Source organism: Erpetoichthys calabaricus, chromosome 2 (genome assembly GCF_900747795.2).
Source record: "Erpetoichthys calabaricus chromosome 2, fErpCal1.3, whole genome shotgun sequence".
NCBI classification, from domain to species: Eukaryota; Metazoa; Chordata; class Cladistia; order Polypteriformes; family Polypteridae; genus Erpetoichthys; species Erpetoichthys calabaricus.
The window spans coordinates 205,089,984-205,111,860 of NC_041395.2; the positions used below are offsets into that span (position 1 = coordinate 205,089,984).

Sequence of the window (21,877 nt, forward strand, 5' to 3'; positions counted from 1 at the left end):
CACTGCACTTCTGTTTGTTGTATTCCGTGGTTGTAACATTTAAAAGTTTTAATCTTTTTTTAGATTTTACAAGTTTATAAGCTGTGTTATGTTTTGCGGCTCCAGACTATTTTTCTTTGGAGGAAGAGGGGGCAAAATGGCTCTTTTGATAGTGAAGGTTGCAGACCCCTGGTTTAGGGGAAGGCTACAAAAAGCTATCTCAGAGGTTTAAACTGTCAGTTTCAACTGTAAGGAATGTAATCAGGAAATGGAAGGTCACAGGCACATTTGCCTTTAAACCCAGGTCTGGCAGGCCAAGAAAAATACAGGAGCGGCATATGCGCAGGATTGTGAGAATGGTTACAGACAACCCACAGATCACCTCCAAAGACCTGTAAGAACATCTTGCTGCAGATGGTGTATCTGTACATCGTTCTGCAATTCAGCGCAATTTGCACAAAGAACATCTATATGGCAGGGTGATGAGAAAGAAGCCATTTCTGCACACACGCCACAGACAGTCGCTTGTTGTACGCAAATGCTCATTTAGACAAGCCAGATTAATTTTGGAACAAAGTGCTTTGGACTGATGAGACAAAAATTGAGTTATTTGGTCATAACAAAAAGCACTTTGCATGGCAGAAGAACAACACCGCATTCCAAGAAAAACACCTACTACCTACTGTCAAATTTGGTGGAGGTTCCATCATGCTGTGTGGCTAGTTCAGGGACTGAGACCCTTGTTAAATTCGAGGGTCAGATGAATTCAACCCAATATCAACAAATTCTTCAGGATAATGTTCAAGCATCAGTCACAAAGTTGAAGTTACGCAGTGGTTGGATATTCCAAATTGACAATGACCCAAAACACAGTTTGAAATCTACAAAGGCATTCATGCAGAGGTAGAACTACAATGTTCTGGAATGGCCGTCACAGTCCCATGACTTCAATATCATCGAAAATGTATGAGATGATTAAAGAAGCAAGCTGTCCATGCTCAGCAGCCATCAAATTGAACTGAACTGGAGAGATTTTGTATGGAAGAATGGTCAAAAATACCTCCATCCAGATTCCAGACACTCATCAAAGGCTATAGGAGTCATCTAGAAGCTGTTATATTTGCAATAGGAGGCCTAACTAAGTATTGATGTAATATCTATGTTGGGGTGCCCAAATTTATGCACCTAATTTTGTTATGATGCATATTGCATATTTTCTGTTAATCCAATAAACTTAATGTCACTGCTGAAATACTACTGTTTCCATAAGGCATGTCTTATATTAAAAGAAAGTTGCTACTTTGAAAGCTCAGCCAATGATAAACAAATATCCAAAGAATTAAGAGGGGTTCCCAAACTTTTTCATATGACTGTATTTATGATTATTTATCTTTTGTTTGAAGAACTACATATTTATTCTTTGTGATTAAGAAGAAATAAAAGGACATTATTTTGAATTACCCTACCAGTATATTTTAATATGGCACCCTGCCTGGGATTGGTTCCTGCCTTGTGCCCTGTGTTGGCTGGGATTGGCTCCAGCAGACCCCCGTGACCCTGTGTTCAGATTCAGCGGGTTGGAAAATGGATGAATTAGAAATTTAATTATGTTTGATGTAATGCAAGATGCAAAGACATGTTTATAAAAAAAACAACTGTATGTTGTTTCTCTTTATTTTCAAAAAAGAAGTCAACTTTCTTTTTTCTGTTCATATTACAGAGAAGTGTACTTCAGTTGCTGAATTCCAAGAGTGAGATTGTTAGGCAATACATGGCACGACTAATTAATGCTATTGCTTCTTTAGCTGAGGGTAATGAGTTTATATATATTCTTTGGCCTTATTTTTTTTTAATTAATTAAAGAAGGAGAACTTTATTCTCTTTACACACATCTTTTTTTCCAGGGCGAATATATCTATCCCAGAATCCAGTGCTACTGAGAGTGCTGGAGAATACACTGAAGAATGGTGAGAAAGATTACCTTATGAGAGAGAATGTTCTTGGTGCCTTACAGAAATTGAGCCTTAGGTAAGTGCTTTGTGAGAGTGCCTTTTAAAAAACAAATTTCTATTTATTACCTTGACTCTTATTCAGCTTACGAAATATTAGTTCTTGTTAGTTCTGTTTATTTTTACTCTGTTGTTACCATAATTTAATCAGTAATATCGATCTTCAGTAGGTCTTTTACAGGAGTCATTTTTTCTGGTTATAGTATGTGACCATTATGAGGCTCTCCAGAGCCCAAACACAAATCTGCTGCATACATTTTCAAGATAAATAAAAATATTTTGTTTTTAGTACCTTGCCCCAGTATCCTATCAGTTGTTCACCATACAAATAACCAATAAGGCACCTCCATCATCTTTTATGTCTTCTGACTCTGACTCCCCAATGCAGTGAGATGGCTCTTTTATCTTCGCCTCGGTGCCTCAGTAGGGCCTACTGGCTGTACTTTTAGGTTCTATGGGAACTCCCCAAAAAATGGTCTGTTCTTCATAGCATCCTCTCCGTGGCACCAAAGGGCTTTGACAGGGCCACCCTTTTGCACTACAACTCCCAGGTAACCTTCGGGGTATCCAAAGTGGGATCCAGCCAGGGGAGCACTGCTGCCTCTTGTGCTGAGGGATGAATTCTTCATCAATTGGTTGATCATCCAAAATCAGATATAAACAGAGGGCCATCCTCACCGGGTTGCACCTCCATTCCTGTGATCTATCCATTATTGTCTTCTGGCTGGGTAGAGCTCTTCCCCAACCCCAGTTGGGATGTCAGTCCATGCATTCTGACACTTACAAGTAATATATCATAACATTAATCAAAAATTTAAAAAATACAAGCTCTACACATAAGCTGCAATCCTTAGTTGTTACATATGTAGAATCATTTTATAAGTATCATAAAATAAACCCAGTATTCTTATTTTATTGATCTGTGTAATGATGGGGAAACTTTAAATACAACTGGTATGGAGCAGTATAGATTTCTTGTCACATTCCAAAGATGTGCTTATTAAACTAATTGTCCTAAATTGACCCTGTATTAATGAATTTGCCCTCTGATCACCTGGTATTCAATACTAGAGAGTGATTTATGTGCAAAAGGTTAAGCCAATGGAACATTTAAAAAAAAAAAAAATCAGTCACCAAAAGGAATGGGGATGTGTTTATAAGGTCATTAAAAGGTTTTGGTGGTGTGTGTATATTTATTTTTATATGAAAACCCTGATAATATGTGAATGTAGCATGACCCCTTTTCTTTTCATACTGTATCTTCAGACATCACCTCCAAACATATCTTATTTTGGCCTTATTGCATTTATCTCCATCTTGGAGCACCTGTTCACTCAGTCATTCTTTGACATGGCCAAACTATGTTAATCTGTTTTTCCTCAGTACATTCCTTATCACCTCAACACTAAGTTTTACTATTAACTTAGCCTTTACCATCTTATTACTCTATGACAGTACACATATCCACCTTGTCATTTTCATTTCTGTTCTTTCCAGCTTTGCCTCATGTACCACTTACATCTTCCACATCTCACTGACACAAATAATACTATTCCCTCACATATTTTTCATAATCTTTATTCCTTTCAGTGCTTTAGAAATCAGAATGAGGGACAACTCCCAGGACTGTGCACCTCTCTCTCCCCTCACAGCTAAGACTGGGTCCACATCTACATCTGCCCTCAACATGTCACTTTAACAGAACTTTCCATCTCTCTCCAAAACTATTACATTACTAATATTTTCTTTGAGGCCCTTCACTTCCAAAGTAGGTTTCCAGTTCAATATATTTTTCTTGTTTCACTTTTTGCCATCAATATGGCATACAAAAGCTATTCTGATTGCCATCAATTTGACAATTCTCGCACTTCTGTGGTAACTGCCTCCATAACTATCATGAAAAGCAATAGACTCTGGACAGATTCCTGGTGCAATCCCCTTCACTTTAAAACTCTCAATATCTGTACACTAACTATTCCTCATCACCAAACATTCTAAATACCTACCACACTACCTCTCGTGACACCCTGTCAGATACCTTCTCAAGACAGTCAAATGCATAATACATTGTCTTACCCCTCGCATAATGTTTTTTCTGCCAAGACTGCATCTGTTGTTTCCTTTACATACATATACACTGAAGCTGCACTGGCCCTCATGGTCACTCTGTTATTTTCATGTCTTCGTTATGTTTCATTTTTTTAAATACGTTGTATCTCCTGTGCACCATTGTAGCCTTGCTTGTGGAATATTTCAAAATTTTTTAAATATCATTAAATCAAATTATTTTTGCAGGTATTGGTGTGTTTTTTATTAGTTGGCTATCCACTTAAAAATTGACAACTATCACAAGTGAAGTTGTACTCCTGCTTATTAAACCACTTGAGATTCAAGGCAATAAGTTTTTTTTTTCTAACCCTACCAAAAGTAACTCCACAGCCCTACTCATATGTTAACTAATGGAGGCACAACAGATAGAAGCAGCAGCATATGTTTCCTCTTTATAATAATCTTGCTAATCATGTAGGTAATATATTGCTCTCTTTCCAGTCTTACAATGTCCAATATATTCTGGCACTTATTAGGCCTATAGCTGTAATTTTGTAATTTCTCTCTAGTTGTTTGCAATTAAAGAAAGTGTCTTGTTCTACAGGTCATATAATACCTCATCTTCTTTGTATAGCTTAATCGTTCTTACTCAGCAACATCAACTATACTCCTCTCCGCACCCTTCATGGGTGTTTGACTCCCGATTTTTGATTTTTGTGGACAGTGTACACCTATTAGCATGTATTTAAATCCAATCATGACTGACTTCTCTGTCCCTGTGTGGACAGGTTTCTTAGGATCAGTTGAGGGGTACACAGTATCAAAGGATTCCTGGCAAGTTGTTCCAATTCCCAAACTCTTCCGTATATGTGATGAAATTGGCCCTATAGGCCTAGTATAATTTAATTTGATTAGGTCATATCTCTTTCAGGATTGCAAACAATGCTGACAATGTAAAGGCCTCATTAACTGTTTTTGGTAAATCTTTTTTAACCATCTATGAAGAATTTAAATAGAAGCTTTAATATAATCCAGTTGTTGTTAAACTTCTTGACCTTGTGCATCCTATGCTAGTTATAAGACTTTCACCTTAACTCTCTTTATAAATTAAACCTGCTTAAGCTTTACATAATTTATTTGTCAATCCTTAATATTATTTTTATTCATATCTTCCACTTATGTCTCTTACTACTTATTTTTAAATCATGAGCTTATTTATGTTTCACTGGACATTGCTGCAGAAGACTCGTTCAAGCACTGTTAAGAAATTATGAGCCACATTTGTCAGTCTCGCTCACTTTTTCACCATTGCCTCTGTGCATGTGAAAAATAGCAACAAAAAAAATCCACTTCTTAAGGAAAGCAGTGCCGTACAATATGTGTTACGGCCTAAAAAGCAACTTTTTACACCAATGTAACAAGCACTATTGAAGAACCAGAAATGTTGATGTTAGCATGCAGGACACATTCTGTACTTCAGTAAATCTAGCAGTTTCAGACATTTGTATTAAGCATATTTACTGGGTGGCATGATGGCACTTTGTACTGCTGCCTTGCACCTTTTTTAGCTTAGTTACTAACTGGAGTGTACACTCACCCCTCCTGTTTATGCATATTTTTTCTCAGGGTACTCCAAGAAGCGTGAAAGATGTCCACATTAGGTTAACTGGTTAATTAGTAACGTTAAGTTGCCTTTTGTTTCAGTTACTGTGGCTTTGTGCAAGAGGTGTCCTGGTGAGAAGCTGCCATCTGGTTCAGGATCTCTTACTAACTGCCACCTGATCCTATGTTTTATGATAAAAGAATAAATGGATATAAATTGTATTTGTACATTTTCAACTCAAATATTAGGTGTTTTTATAAACTTGAAGCATTTATATTTGCTCAAATATCAAAATATTCACTAGAGCATATTAAATTTAATTATGTCTAGACGTGCAGCACAAACAGCAATGATCCAAGATGGAATTGTTATGTGGCTGGTAAATGTACTGGAGGATACTGATTCTCTTTCTGACTACACCTTAGAATATTCCGTGGCCCTCCTCATGAATCTCTGCCTCAGGACTGCAGGTATTGTAGCTTTTGATTAATTTGCAGTAGAGCTGTAGAGCTTCTTAACAGATCTTCTTTCTTTATTTTTAAGTTTATAAATAGGTACTATGTATCTGACATTAAGCATCTGTGCTGTGTTTTATAAGCAAATAAAACAACAAATTTTGTTGTGACTTTAATTTTTTTAAACCTCATATCTTCTGTTTATTTAAACCTTGCAGCTAAGAAAAAGTGTGCCCAGCATGCTAAACATGTTCTCAAGGTGCTGTCTGACCTGCTGGGCCATGAGAATTATGAGGTAATGTCTAAAATAAATACGTTGAATGAGTACTCTTGCTGATTTTTCATGAAGAGCTGGTCCTTAAAAATGTCTCAAGGTTAACTGTTGAAATGCACTTTGAAAATAATACTTTTCAAAAAATAGCAACTGCTAGAGGGATACATTTCACCTTACACATCAAGCTCCGAACAGTGCAGTTCTGTTATATTGTACCTGCTGTAATCATCTCCAGCATCTTCAGATAAATAAGGCTAAAAAGTCCTTCCCTTATTTCACACACAGTGCAGTGAATAAGACATAGACATGCATCTAAATTGATCCATACAAACTCAAACACATGTACTTTAGAACCTATTGTACTTTCTAAGGTGCTTTAGATAAAAGTGTTGATTAAAAAAAAAAAAAAGATGAGGGGTGAGACTTGCGTATATATCTTGATTGTTTTTGTCACTTTTTTTCGGAAAGAACATTCACTACTTCAACTTCAAAATGTCAAAAACGTTGACTCGAATTTTTTCTTCTTTATTGTTAAGATTCGCCCATATGTAAATGGAGCTCTCTACAGTATTCTTGCAATTCCCTCAATACGTGAGGAGGCAAAAGCCATGGTAGGTTATTTTTGTAAATCCCTAAGTGAACCTGCTTAAAAATAAATCTATTCACCATATTTTTTATAGTAATCCTATTTCCTTCTAAAGGGTATGGAAGAAATTCTCCGTTGCTTTTGTAAAGAAGGAAATGCAGAGATGAATAGGCAAATTGAGTTCATCATTAAGCAGCTTAATTCAGGTTGGTGCAGAAATCTGTATCTTGATTTGCGATTTAGGACAAACAATGTACTTTTCTAGTTTATCAGAGCACTACCAATAGACTGGTTTGGCTCGACTTAAACACATTTTGTGTTAGCATAATATTTTATAATGGCATGTTGTAGTAAATGACTTAGGAAATGCATGATGCATGTTTTATATTAAATATAAATAAATAAGGAACCCTTGCTGCCAGGGCATAGCTATTGGTGGGTGTGGAGATGGAGGGGATTTGAGGGGTCCGCTCACCCAATGAAAAATCAATACAAATGAAATCTTAGCTTATTCTGACATTTAGTTGCCCTTCATACAAATGCCCATATCAATAAGACATCCTAGTAATGCTACAGCTTTCATTCATTTCTTAGCTTTGTTCTTTTGTAAGTGAAAGAATGTATGTGATGAGATATTAATATCTTTTTTTATTAATTTTTTTTAATGCATAAAGCTGAAGTTTATGATGATGGGCTTGAGTCAGATGATGAGGATGAAGATGATTATGATGAAGTAAGAGATATTTAATTTTATGAACTTTGGGGGAGTGTTTACTTTGTTTACATTTGTATAAAGGAGAAACAAGAGCTAGTGTTTTTTTATGATAGTCATTTTTCATTCAAATTGTTAATTACCCTTTTTTTTTTACCTTTTCTGCCATCACACAAAATTCTGGTTGTCCTCTGTATTATAAAGCATCAGCTGGTTTTTAAAATCTTCATACCCCATGATAAGGAAGCATTAGACATAGGGACCATCGGGTAATTCCATGTCAAATCATCACACTTTTGGACCTTATCACCACAGATTTTAACGAAGCTTGGCATATTGATTTGGTCATATGAGTAACCCGTAGAAATGGAATTGCACGGGTCTTGGATCAATATTAAGGTAGATTTAAACTAACAAAGTTTGAACTTATTGAGGGGTGATGAGGATTATGACTTTGACTGGCTATCTCCCTTAATATTGATCCAAGACCTGTTCAATTATGCTGTGTATTTTCACTGAAGAACTTTTTCAGAGTTTTTGTCAGTTTATATTGCCTATCTTTTGTCACTTTTCAGGGAATTGGCAAGCTTCATTCCATCTTTTCCGCTGTGCTGGAAGCCATTAACTGACCAAAGAGGCACTATTATTTGGTTCTTATTTGGTGTGGATGTACATACACAAAACAAAAATGTTTTTGCCAATATAAAAAGGCAATTTGCAGCAGTGTCCAGTTTTCCAAAGTAGCTTTGGCAAACAATTTGCTAATGATGCTTTATGTGGTATCTGGCTTGTTGGTAAGATAACTGCCTGAACCTTTAGTTTTTCATATGGCCTATACTAGTCATAGCAGCAATTATGTCATTACAAGTGCCAGGTGATAATGGCCATGCATGTTTTTGGCATACTCATTTGTGGAGCACTATATGTCAAGACTTAGGCTGATCTATCAGCCCATGAAGATCTGCAGCATTGTGCTTATGTACAAGATTGATTAGCATAGTCCATGTATCATTGTAGTCAGGGTGGCAGTGGGGTGTAGTTAGAGATGCATTCACATTCACAAGATGATGGCCACAAGCATTTACACCCAAATCCATGCATAGTATTATAAATGAGGCCCCTGGAGAGCAGGCTGCCTTTCCACTACATATGTGAAGTTTGTCAAGGAGTAATTCTGCAGACCAATGAAACTTAACATTTGGAATAAGAAAAAATGCTTATCCTGGTACTCAAAATTGCATTTTTGTCTGTAAAGAAACCTTGCACATTTTCAGTAGCACATTGCTGTAGTGATTGGCACAAATACCCCAAAGTGACTTTTCTGAAAAATATTAATATGAAAGTATATTGTTATCATAGTACTGGGTTAACATTCCCAGTCAAACTGTGTTATAGGGTTCTAATTTATTTATATTATAATTATAAAAATATTTTTTTTTTATTTAGACCCTGCTGAATTAAACTAAAAAAGTGCAGATGAAACTTGTCATCATACTGTATTTTTATATGGGAAAAAGTATATTATTAATATTTTTGAGCAAGCTTAGAACTTCAGGCTTCCATGCCAGAATAATTGTTTAATTTATTTAATCATAAATGTCATAAAACATTTTGAGAAGTTTATGATGTATTCAAGAAATAAAGTGTGGTCTTTTCACAGGAAAACCAGAATGCAATGGAATCTGATCTTGACAAAGCAGAAGTATTGCAACCTCAGCCAAGAGAGTTGTCCGGAGAGGCATTGCTAAATTCAGAATATTTTGGGGTAAGTTAAAACAATAATCCCAGAGCCAGTAACCTACGGTATATTGGTAAAGAATAGCTGGTATTGTTTAATATTTAGGGATTGATGTTTGTAGCCAGTGTCTTTTGTAATTTGCCTGAAAGTAAAAAATTAAAAATCTGTTGATATTTTATGGCTTATTTTTAAATATAGTGTAGGGTTGCTGGTAACCAATATTAACTAATCGGGGATCAACAGTAATAAAGACCTACCCAGTGCAAATTAAAACTCCCTAAAAGTGATTTAATTCCTTTACCATTGTATCACCTCTTTCTTTCTGCCTATATATATTACCCATTCCCTAACCGTCTGTTACATGAATCGCAGCTAACAAGTAAGCATATATATATATATATATATATATATATATATATATATATATATATAATATATATATATATATAAATTGTTGTCTTTCATGATATACTTAATTAATGGTGCAAGATAAAAAAAAATGGCAGAATTTTTAAAAATTACTCTTGAGGATAAGCATGTTAGGAGCCTTACTTTACTCTGTGAACTATTCATGGGTTGATCACACGTATCTTAAAATGTATATGTGGACTGTAGGAGCCTTCTAAATGAAACTGGTTTAAACCACTACATTTTCATTGGGATCCTAAACTGTCACAAGCAGTCCCTTGACTGCCATTACAAATCTTTGGCTCATACATCCTACATGGCTGCAAAGCAAGTCAAACAGTAATCAGATAAATGTAATTTGCACATTAGAAATTAAGCTTCGACTTGTATCATTATTTGGTAAAACATGAGAAGAAATTTAAAGTATCAAATTTAAAAATAAATAGACTGGGCTAAGGCATTCATTACAATATAAGGGTGGAATGTAGAAGGTGAAATAGGTCAAGTAAACTATCCGCATTAATTAAAAAATAAATATGCCTTACTGTGCTACTAAAAATGATTATTTGTGCCATTTCAAAACTTTATTTTGCAGAAGTATTGTGTTTTTTTAGTAGTTTCCCCGTTGCTGTTGGTGTAACATTGTGCATATGCGTCCCAATGGCCATCTAATGACTGCTAGTGAGGGAAAGATTAAGCATGTGCATATCATGCAATCAAACAAAAAAAATATGAACAAATGTTAGAAGTTAATTTAATCCTGTATATGCTGACGGATAAATTTAATCTGTCTGCAAATCAGAAAAGAGTGTGGCTCCAAGCAACTCTGTAACAGACACTTAAAAATAAACTGTTTTGTTTTCATCCAGCTATTTGCTATAGAGATGTTGAAACCTTGTGATGTGGCGGTACATCTGCCAGTGTTCATGCCACTATCTTTTGGGGGCTTGAGATGGTACTAAATGTATATATGAAAAACACAAGAAAATGATCAAATTTAGCTGTGTTTCTGGTCAGTTTCATGAAGGTTCATATGTGGGCTTAACATTTAATAATAAATGTTGGCCAGTGAAGTGTGAACTCTTTCATTCAAAAAAAAAAAGAAAAAAGTAAAGCACTGTTTGTAACATTACATGTTATTGTAACTATATATTTAGTTACTTACAGTAAGCATTCCCTAACACTGTGTGTAATATACTATAATTCTAATTTTAAATCAAATATTTCATGTAACATTATTAGTTTAACATTATTATCGAAAATACTCTCTCCCTACTCAAATCGCTTCAGTGAGTGGGGAGCCACTTTAACCACCACTAATGTGTAGCATTCACCTGAATGATTTGACGGCAGCCGTTTTTGCGCCATTATACTCGCCACACATTTGCTGTTAGGTGGTGAGAGAGAGAGACAATTAGAGACAGGGGATGATTAGGGCACCAGAATAACTAGGCTCTGGTGGGTAATTTAGCCTGGACTTCGGGAGACACCCTACTCTACAAAGATACCTAGGAATCTTTTATGACCAAAGACAGTCAGGACCTTTGTTTTACATCTCATCCGAAGAACGGTGCCATTTTTACTGCACTGGGACATGGGATTCTACATTCAGGCAACGGGGTAAGTGCCCCCTGCTGGCCTCACCATCACCTCTTCCAGCAGCAACCCAGGTTTTTCCTAGATGGTCCCTTCCAAGTACTGACAAGCCTAATCATGCTTAGCTTCAGGTGGATGACCTATTCTGAAGTGCATGTGGTATGGCTGCAGTGATTTTTAATAATCTGCTTCTAACTCCATTTAGTAACTACTTGTCATTTAATTAGTTTTGTCTTTAACTAAAATTGGAAAAAAAATTAATTTGGGTGTGTTAAAATGAGTAATGTTGAACCATTTTGCTCTATTTTATAGTTTACTGTAATTTTCAGTAATCAGTTTATAATTCTGTTTATTAATTACTTGTTGTTTAATCAGTTTTGTCTTTATTTGTAAATATATTTTGTGGCACATTACATAGAATAGAGGTGGCTCTGGTTTAAAAACTCAATAAGATCATTATCTAAATTCGTTCCTTGTACTAAAGTAAACTTTTACATCTAAGACTGCTTTATGTTTAAAAGTATTGCTGAGCACTTTCCTAAATGTTTTTATATATTTTAGTTGTACTATTGGGCTTTTATTATTTAATTTATTTTTAATTATGAAGCTTTTATTTTCTTTTATTATTTTAATTTGTACTTCTAATAATAATACAATATTCTTTAATTTTTATTTGGTCATATGTAGGGGTCTAATGACGTATGTAATGAATTAAAATAGTAACAAATTAATATTTATACAGATTTTTTTATTTTTTAAAATAAAAAGGTTTATAGCATCTAAAAGAAATTTGAAAGTGATATCAGTTATTTTGTTTTTTTTTTGTTTTTTGTTTTTTTGTGTGAATAAGATCACATGCTATATTAATGTCTCTTCAGACTCGAGAGTACTCTTATATTGCCAGGTATTTAGGAGACCTCACAAGTTCTCTTAGCTGTGTCAGAGATGGCTAAGTGGCCAAGGCTGCGGAGAATTCACTCCTTTCAGGGAAGAGAGAGAGAATTTTTTGGATGCAACAATGAGCTGATTATAAAAGATAAGAAAACAGTATTTTCCTTGTTATGAGTCTTATCAGAGACACACTGTAACTGTAATGTATGGAACAAGGGGGTAGGTGAGCCTCATCCTGGTTTTTCAGTCTATTGGGTTTTTTAATTTCTCTTTAAAACCTGTTAAGAGGACTTTTTATAGAATTAAATGGTTCTTGAAATTTGGGTTGTATTTTTGTTTTATTTTAGTTTCAGATGGGTGTGTATTATGTTTACACCTTTTAGTCTACTTGCACCATTTAACTCGTTATCTCCCAAATTAATTTCTCCCAAATATCTCCCAAATTGCCTCTTCATAAGAGTGAGCTCTTGATTTTTTTTTCCTTTTTTGGGAGCAGACTATTAAAAGTAGTATGTGGGGGAAAAAGCTAACTTTGCGGCTTTGTGACAAGCTCTGTTAAGATTTTTTAATAAACAATTGCCTCAAGACACAAAGAGCTTTCGTTAAAGTAGAATGGGGATATCTCTTTACTGGTTTTTTTCTCAGATTTGTGCTTGGTCCAGATATTATCATCTAGATCAAGTAACTTTATTAAAGCCAATAAGCTTCTGTGCTGGTAAACAATGTAAACTCAGATTATTTCACATTAGAACGTGGAACCCAGCAAGGTTGTCCACTGTTTCCAGTGCCATTTGCAAAAGTATCAAACTGCTGGTCATTGTTTTCACCAAAATAAAATCATTTAAAAAATCATTTAAAAGATCTGTGGGTTTGAAATTAATCTGACACTAGCAAGCCAGCACTACATGCTGTTGTGAAGAGGGGGGCTGAACGTACCCCAAGGAGATGCGCCCGCTCCTCCGAAACCCCTCGTAAACGGTGATGCAGTGGAAAACAAATACCCTTTTTTTTTTTTTTTTTTTTTTTTTTTTTTTTAAACCTCCTCTTTGCTCGATTAGCTGCGGGATTGCTGCTGCTGTCATGCCACTCGCTTTGCACTTCTCTCGCCTACCACACTCCCCAGCTGTGCTATGTTCCGTTGTGAAGAGGTGGGCTGAACGCACTCCAAGGAGACGCGGTCGCTCCTCCAAAACCCCTCTTAAACGGTGATACAATGGGAAACAAATAACAGTTGTTTTTTTTTTACCTCCTCTTTGCTTGATCAGCTGCTGGCTTACTGCTTCTGCCATGCCACGTGATCTGCATTTCGTGTGGTACTTCGAACATTCCACAAGCACTATGCGATCTCTTTTCACTGTTCCGTTATTTCACCAAGTAATATTTTACGTTTGTTTCCGCTAATGCAATCTTTACTCTAATTTTTTGAGACAAATTTTCCTACTTCCATTATCTAACCTGCTCTACATGTGTATCACGGGACTTGCTTCCAAAGGTTGTAATTATGACATAACTTGTCCGTCTCACGGGACGTGAAAGTGTCTCTCTTCAAAAGATCTCTCTTCTAAAGATCACGTATCATCGCAAGATTTTTTTTTTTTTTATAATAGAATTGTAGTTTTACCAGTAAACTAGTTGGCAAGTATTATTATATTAGGATGCTATCTGCTGAACATTGCAGAACAGTTCATGATACCTAAATCTGTGGATGTTCAAGTCCCTTATATAAAATAGCATAGTATTTGCATATAACCTACGCACATTCTTCTGTATACTTTAAATTCTTTATAAAACCTAATACAATGTAAATGCTATTAAAGTAGTTCTACTGTATAGTTTAGGGAATAATGAAAAAAAAGTCTGTATGTGTTCCATGCAGGAGCAGCCATCGTAGCCTAACTACATAGTACATGTTGACAACAATGTAATATTTTCTTTCAACACTTACAGATTGCTTTTGTTTAATTATATGAAAAAAATAGAATAAAACAATATTTGAAATCAAGTACATATAATGTAGAAAACATAATTATAGATAGAGAAAATATAAATTCAATCTCTCACACACACACCCACACACACACACACACTGCACACAAGTTGCAAAAGAACAAATTTGTGTATAATTGTTTTTTGTTATGAATATCATGTGTACATATGTAGTAAATGTAAAGTTTCAACAAATATTGGGTAGATCATAAAGATATACATAGTTTCTTTATGTTCCTTGTGGTCGCTTTTGGCATCTTGTGCATGCATGAAACACATACATACTCATGTCATGAGGGCAAAGCACAGTATTCATTTTCTTAAACGTCTTTGTGTTTTGTTTGTGTATCTTTGAAACGATAGCAATATGGTTTTTGGGGCTAAAAGAGTGTAGTGGGGCACTTGTAGTTGTACTAATATCGTAAGAAGAAAAGTATACTAAGATTAGATATTCTATTTGTTTATAAAACCTCATAGTTTTTTTCCATCAAAAAAAAAAACAACAGGATTTAGTTCTTGCTTTTAACATTATGTTTTAGAATAAAATCAGTTGCCATGAAGATTGATTAGCAAATTTGGGGTATATATGCTGGTGTTTTAAATTACATTTTTTCCTCGGTTGTATTTGTTAAATTTGAGTAGAATTTAAATAGGCTCTTACATAGTTAATCAGGATCTTATATGAAAAATACCACAAGTTATCTTTCAGCTGCAAATTTCAGTATGGCACAAAGTATGTGTTTATATTTGTTTTACGTTTCCAGATTATGACACATACTTTAAAAACGAGAAGGAAGGCAGCTGCAGTTCCTAGTCAGATTATTGATGAACCACTCCAGCGACCTGTCACACCCAGCTATCACCGGACAATTCTAACACAGTAAGTCTCAACATACAAAAAAAAAGCAGATGCAGTATAAGCTGCCATTAATCAGTAGGCATATTAGTATATGTTTGTTTGTGAATAAATATTCTTCTTGTGTTCCTAACCTATTTGCATTAATAGTTGTCTTGGACTGTAAATAAAAATATTTTTTCTCACACTTCATGATTAATTTTTACAGTTCTCTTTATCAGCTTGTGATAAACCTTGTACCAAAGTGTCCTTACTAGTGAACTAGATCATTGTATAAATTTGTTTCTAGATGTAAAAAACTTATAAGACAAATGTTACATTCTCAGGAGTCATCTTTACCCAGTTGATAGTATATGAATAACTGCTGGGTGTTTTTTGTTTTAATTATCCACCCTGTACACAATGAAATGGCAATTGTAATTATGGACTTTGGCTATTTTGTACATTCATTCTTGTAATCATAGAGAATCTGCTGATACACAGCAAATCAAGTGCTTTAAAGACTATGGGTACAAGATAAAGCAACACAGAGAGGACTACACTTTGTATTTTTTCTTTGTTTCATTAACTGGTAGGTAATACAAGTATTAATGTATTTCATCCAGTCATTTTCAAAAATGCAGCAGTTATGCACTTAAATATAGTTTGTTACAGCTTCCTGCCACCACATGTGGTAAAAGTACTTTACCTTTTCTTACTTAAAAGTTCTTCTTTGCTGAAATATTAAATACAAGATAAACTGGTATGCTTGTTAATGAACGATATCCATTGAAAAATACAAAAGGGGTACAGTCAAGGCTATTGATGAAATATGTTTGTACAAAGTTACTTTCCAATGCTGAAATCTTCCAAAAATATGTAAAAGGATACAGGAGGAATTAAAACACCAAAAAATTAACACTAAAGGCTTTATTTGAGTAAAGCAGTTATACTCTTAAAGAAAGGTTCATTGTAGTAACAGTCTTTTTGGTGGATCATTCTTTTTTTTTTCCCTCCACAACTTTAACAAAGACTGGAAATAGTATCTAGTCAAAGCAAGAGAAAACCTTAATAATACTTAACTAACTTATGCATTAGTATAAAATATTAACACTTTACTTGCTTATTTTTTTTTTCAACCCAAAATCAACAAAATGTCCAAGTAAACTATGTAAAGATTAAAGCACCTTCCCTTTACCTATTTCCTAGAGACACTAAACCAGGACCTGATGTGTATTACCCTTCCAACTCGTGCGGGAGTGGGGATGACAATTTGCAGCCCATCCACATTTCTCGACCAGCTACACGGAGTGGGAGCAGACCCAATACTTCTGATCGCTGTAGTCCGATTTTATGTATGTATGTTAAACCAAGGGTCACTGACTAAACCATGGAAGTGATCTTGTGGTGTTTTCTTTTTTTTCTGTTTGCACACTTTTATCAGTTGGTGATAAGAGTCAAAGAAAAGTAGCTCCTTAAGAGTTTCACTATTTTTCTTGTACATAAAATTAAATGTTTATTGTGTTTTAATGCAATAAGAGACGTGCATCACTAGTTTGCTTCTGAAATTAATCAGTAATTGTCGAGTATGTGGGGGGGGGGGAAGTAATTACACCCCATTTTTAATATATGTAGACATATTGAAATTTTATCTTCATTTACACAGTATCTATAGGTAAATGTGATACAGATGTAATGCCAAATTTACATGTTGTAATGTACTGTATAATTTTAAATAAACATAAATGCAAATTCCATATGTGGAATAAGTAAGTACACACCCTCTAAGAACACCATTTATCACTACCTCAAACACATAAAATTAGAATCAGGTGCACCTGTTTAGGCATTTGAAAAGATCTCCAAGCAACTGGAAATCAAACATTCCACTGTCCAGAAGATCACCAGCAAGTGGAGAAGATTTCAAACAACTGTCAACTTGTCCAGGCCTAGCCACCTAAGCAAGTTCAGCCCAAAAGCATAATGCCCGATGTTTAATATCAGGGCAAGACTAAGGATTGCCGTAGAACACCTTGTCAAGGAACAGGATTTCTGGAATACAGGTTTAGTGAAAACCAGAGACAACTTTTTGATCAGAAGAACCTGATATCAACTATAAAGCATGGTGGTGGAAATGGTATGGTTTGGAACTGCTTTGTTGCAACAGGCCTGGGCTGTTCACCATCACAGAATCTAGTATGAATTCTTCATTATACTACAGGGTGCTTGAGAATAATGTGAGACCATCTGTCAGATGATTCAATCTCAACCGAAACTGGATCTTCCAACATAATAACATTAATTTCGTTTCTGGTAAATCACCAAGAGATGTGTTTTGGAATGGGCAAGTCAAAGTTCAGATCTGAATACCATTGAGATGAGATGCTGTGAATTTAAAACAGACTGTGTACGCAATACATCACATAGCTGAAAGAATTCTGCATGGTGGATTGGGAAAAACTTTGTAGGAAACGCATACTCAAGACTTGTTTCTACCAAAGGGGGCAATACTGGCTATTAGAGCCAATGGTTTACTTACTTTTTTCCACATATAGAAATTGCGTATCTGCTCATGTTTCATTGAATTAATTTTTGTAAAGTAATTTTTTTCATTTTGTTTTTATTCTTTCTAAAGACACTATTTAAATGAAGATCAAACCTTGATATGTCCAAACAATATCTCTATTATAATAAAAAAAAATCCTGGTATGAGACAAGACTTTTTAGCCTGGGATGAGACGTGACTTTTTCAGAGAGATACTTCCATGTCCCGCGAGATGATACTTTGTGCCAAGAGATATAACCTCGCCCGGGGCCAGAAATAAAAGACAAAAAGTAGATGACAAAGTAGAACGTCATAAAGAATTCAAAAACGTTGGTGCGATACACATGCAGAGTAGGTTTAGAGATAATGAAAGTACTAAAATTTGAAAGTCTCAAAAAAAAAAAAAAATGATGGTAAAGATTATTACTCTGTCAAATAACAGAACAGCGAAAAGAGATTGAATATATTGTTCGGATTTAAACTTTAAGTGGGAGACTTGTAGATCGTCTAATTTGTGTTGCCATCAGGAAAAAGTAGTGTTTCTTCCCAAAGAAGAGGCGTAACCACGAGAATTTAAAAATGTGTTGTTTGGTGAAAGTGAAATCCACATATGCGAAGTGGCTGGCATGTAGCGCAGGCTGGGGGGGTGGGTGATTGTTTGGGGGGGGTTGGCGAGCAAGGGGTGAAGCCCCCTAGTTTTTTCATTTAGTTTTTTTTTTTATTATTAATTATATTGTAATCATTCCATACATATGGATCAATTTTTACAAAAAATAGGATTGAAAGCAAATCAAACCCCACCCCTGAAAAGGAGAGCATGGCCAAAGGAGTAATACTTAATTAAGGCTTCTAAACATGCCTAAATAATTGAGTTTAATGGGGCAAAAAAAGACAAATGCAGAAGGAAAAGAATCCCCCTAATTATAAAGAAAAAAAACTTTTTTACATGACTATCATTAAAACACGATATGCATGCATTATGACATATAACATGTTATGAAAACAAATAATGAATGTTTGTTATAGACTTACAAAACTTTAATGAACAAAACGTTTGTCCAAATTGATTAGTTTTGAGCATCCCCAGGTACCTTAAATATTGTGCTAGTAAAATCAAGAGCAACAGAAGAACATATTGGGAAGGCCAGTATTAGTTGAAAAGACACTATCTGATATTGCATCCTTCTGATTACACTAAGTAACAGGATGTAAGAGGTATAGCTAAAAATTAAGCATTGTTGCCAAATATACAGTTCACAACAGAAACAATTTTCTATTTTTTAATTTATTTTTCTTAATTACTTAACTGGTAGTAATGTATCTAAATACTCTTGACTAAACAGAAGTGCATCTGTGAATGTTGACTAACTTATGGGGTCAATGAGAATCTACTTAAACTAAGGCACCTAAATAAATGGGAGAGTCATATTGATAATCTCCAAAAATGTAAGGGTGGGGAGGGCGGGACTTCTGTGTGTACATGTGCAAAATTGTTGAAATAAACTGAATCATTCGGTAAATAAAAAAATAAAAAAAATTCAATGAAACCCTGTATTACAACATGTCATCATGTGACATAAACATGCATAAAGACAATTTCCCCTTGAGTATTTGTACAGTGTACCAAATACCAAAAATAAACACGACTTTTTCCCACATTAATCAATCATCTTAAAATTACAACTAGGATTTGCACTAAATGTCTGACAAGGATAGGAATTTGTTCTACCTCAGTGTAGGACATACAGGTGCTGGTCATAAAATTATAATATCATGACAAAGTTGATTTATTTCAGTAATTCCATTCAGAAAGTGAAACTTGTATATTTGATTCATTCATTACACACAGACTGATGTATTTCAAATGTTTATTTCTTTTAATGTTTTAATGTTGATGATTATAACTGACAACTAATGAAAGTCCCAAATTCAGTATCTCGGAAAATGAGAATATCAATTAAGACCAATGCAAAAAAAGGATTTTTAGAAATGTTGGCCAACTGGCAGGTATGAACATGAAACGTATGAGCATGTACATCACTCAATATTTAGTTGGGGCTCCTTTGGCCTGGATTACTGCAGCAATGCAGCGTGGCATGGAGTCGATCAGTCTGTGGCACTGCTCAGGTGTTATGAGAGCCCATGTTGCTCTGATAGTGCAACTCTTTGTGAATCTCCCCCACATTTTTGAATGGGTTTTGTTTCACAATCCTCTCCAGGGTGCGGTTATCCCTATTGCTTGTACACTTTTTTCTACCACATCTTGTCCTTCCCTTCGCCTCTCTAATAGTGTGCTTGGACACAGAGCTCTGTGAACAGCCAGCCTCTTTAGCAATGACATTTTGTGTCTTGCCCTCCTTGTGCAAGGTGTCAATGGTCGTCTTTTGGACAACTGTCAAGTCAGCAGTCTTCCCCATGATTGTGTAGCCTACAGAACTAGACTGAGAGAACATTTAAAGGCTTTTGTCTTCAATATTGAACCTTTTCACAATATTCTAATTTTCCGAGATACTGAATTTGGGACTTTCATTAGTTGTCCGTTATAATCATCAACATTAAAAGAAATAAACATTTGAAATACATCAGTCTGTGTGTAATGAATGAATCTAATATACAAGTTTCACTTTTTGAATGGAATTACTGAAATAAATCAACTTTGTCATGATATTCTAATTTTATGACCAGCACCTGTAAGTGTTTATGAAGTGTCCTATTCTTACTCCCAGTTAGAAGAAGTAGGAGTTGATGTTTGAGAATGAATGACATTGCAATTATACGGCTTCCCTGAGACGCAAAGTGTTACTTGTGGTGACATTTTTTCGATTCCTTGCAAATCATAATGGATGCTTTATAGATTTCTGATATTACCATTAGGGCTCGTTTGTACTTCAAGCTCAAAACGCGTACGTGCACACATCATGGCCGCCACGCGTTCCCAGCATTCATTTAACGTGTCCTCTGAGCACTTCCTCAGAAATTATTGCAACGCGTGCCGAGTTGCAGTATCAGCAAAAAGTCAGTGGACACAGTGTGATAAAAGTTAGAATGTGATGTCAGAGTCTCTGTTTACTATCTACATGTGACAGAAAGCCGCTTTGTGGATCCTCCAAGATCGCTGTGCATGCTTCGATGTTTGAGGAATAGCTGACATACAAATACATTCATGGTGCTATTATATTCAAGTGTTGTATGTTCCCCATTGTAATGACACGATACATTTTACAGGTCTCACATACCATCTTCTGTGCAGTTTTTTTTTTTCTTTCACCTTCACAACAGCATCAGAATGTACGGCAATGTATTTCAGCCACAAAGTAAAAAATTAAGGACATGGTGAAAATGTGTATTTTATGATTAAACTGGATATTTCGGCTTTAATCTCAAAATGTCCAATTTAACCTTGTAGTTTACTTTATCATTTAAATAGACAATCGTAAACGTTATCTTAAAACCAACCCAGTTTGCATCAAACCACTTCCAGGGTGAATGCAGCCGAGATGGCACATGTATCCCGCAGATGCCGGTTGCTGCATATTTGATACGTTCCAAGGATTGTATTGAAAGCGCTTTTCATCCCATCTAGCGGTCGTAGTGGAAACTACAGCCGCCTGATGGAAGCGAAGTATTGGCGTTTCCATGCACATGGATATTGGCTGCTTACTTCGAGAAATTAACCACATTTGAGGTAAATTGCGCTAAGATAAAAATACATATAAGCTTATAGTTTTCTTCTATTGCTGATATTTCAGAATAGACTACATGTGACGAAAATTCCGTAAGTTATACGCCGTTTTCACTATGTCGCTTTTCCGCTACATTTGGCGATAACGGCTGCATATAAATAATATTGTATTTAGGTGTAATATTGTAGAAATTCGAATTCCTGTGCATAGATTTCAAATGCTTTGCATTTTGATCCTCGTTAATTTCTAGAATTAATGTAAAAATAGCATACTGAGATGTAAATGCAATTTCTGCCCTTTATTTTGAGGCAGAACTAAATGAACACATCAACTTTCTACGGGAAGCGAGCTGGTGGACATCAAATCAGGGCTCCCCCAGTTGAAAGTGATGACCGCTGTCTCAGTGACAGTGAGGATAGCGATGAAAACAACATACCTACACCATTATCACAAGGTGATGTTTCTGAAGATGATAGCAGCAGTAATGAGCGTACTGACAATGAAAGTAGCAGTGATGGAGACTCTGAC

General features: G+C 35.3%; 1 protein-coding gene across 5 annotated transcripts in view; it reads left to right on the forward strand.

The window, feature by feature from the left end:
* LOC114646724 (lisH domain-containing protein ARMC9) overlaps positions 1–21,877 on the forward strand; it is a 136,401-nt gene that overhangs the window by 82,409 nt on the left and 32,115 nt on the right. For 3 of the 5 annotated variants that reach the window (XM_051922226.1, XM_028795043.2, XM_028795044.2), the window contains 10 exons: positions 1,700–1,790; positions 1,884–2,007; positions 5,971–6,110; positions 6,314–6,390; positions 6,906–6,980; positions 7,071–7,161; positions 7,630–7,688; positions 9,328–9,432; positions 15,051–15,166; positions 16,331–16,476. In XM_051922226.1, the coding sequence (XP_051778186.1) occupies positions 1,700–1,790; positions 1,884–2,007; positions 5,971–6,110; positions 6,314–6,390; positions 6,906–6,980; positions 7,071–7,161; positions 7,630–7,688; positions 9,328–9,432; positions 15,051–15,166; positions 16,331–16,476 (1,024 nt within the window). Of the gene's footprint in view, positions 1–1,699; positions 1,791–1,883; positions 2,008–5,970; positions 6,111–6,313; positions 6,391–6,905; positions 6,981–7,070; positions 7,162–7,629; positions 7,689–9,327; positions 9,433–15,050; positions 15,167–16,330; positions 16,477–21,877 lie in introns of those variants that run through there. The other 2 variants (XM_051922227.1, XR_007934032.1) reach the window with 2 other exon arrangements.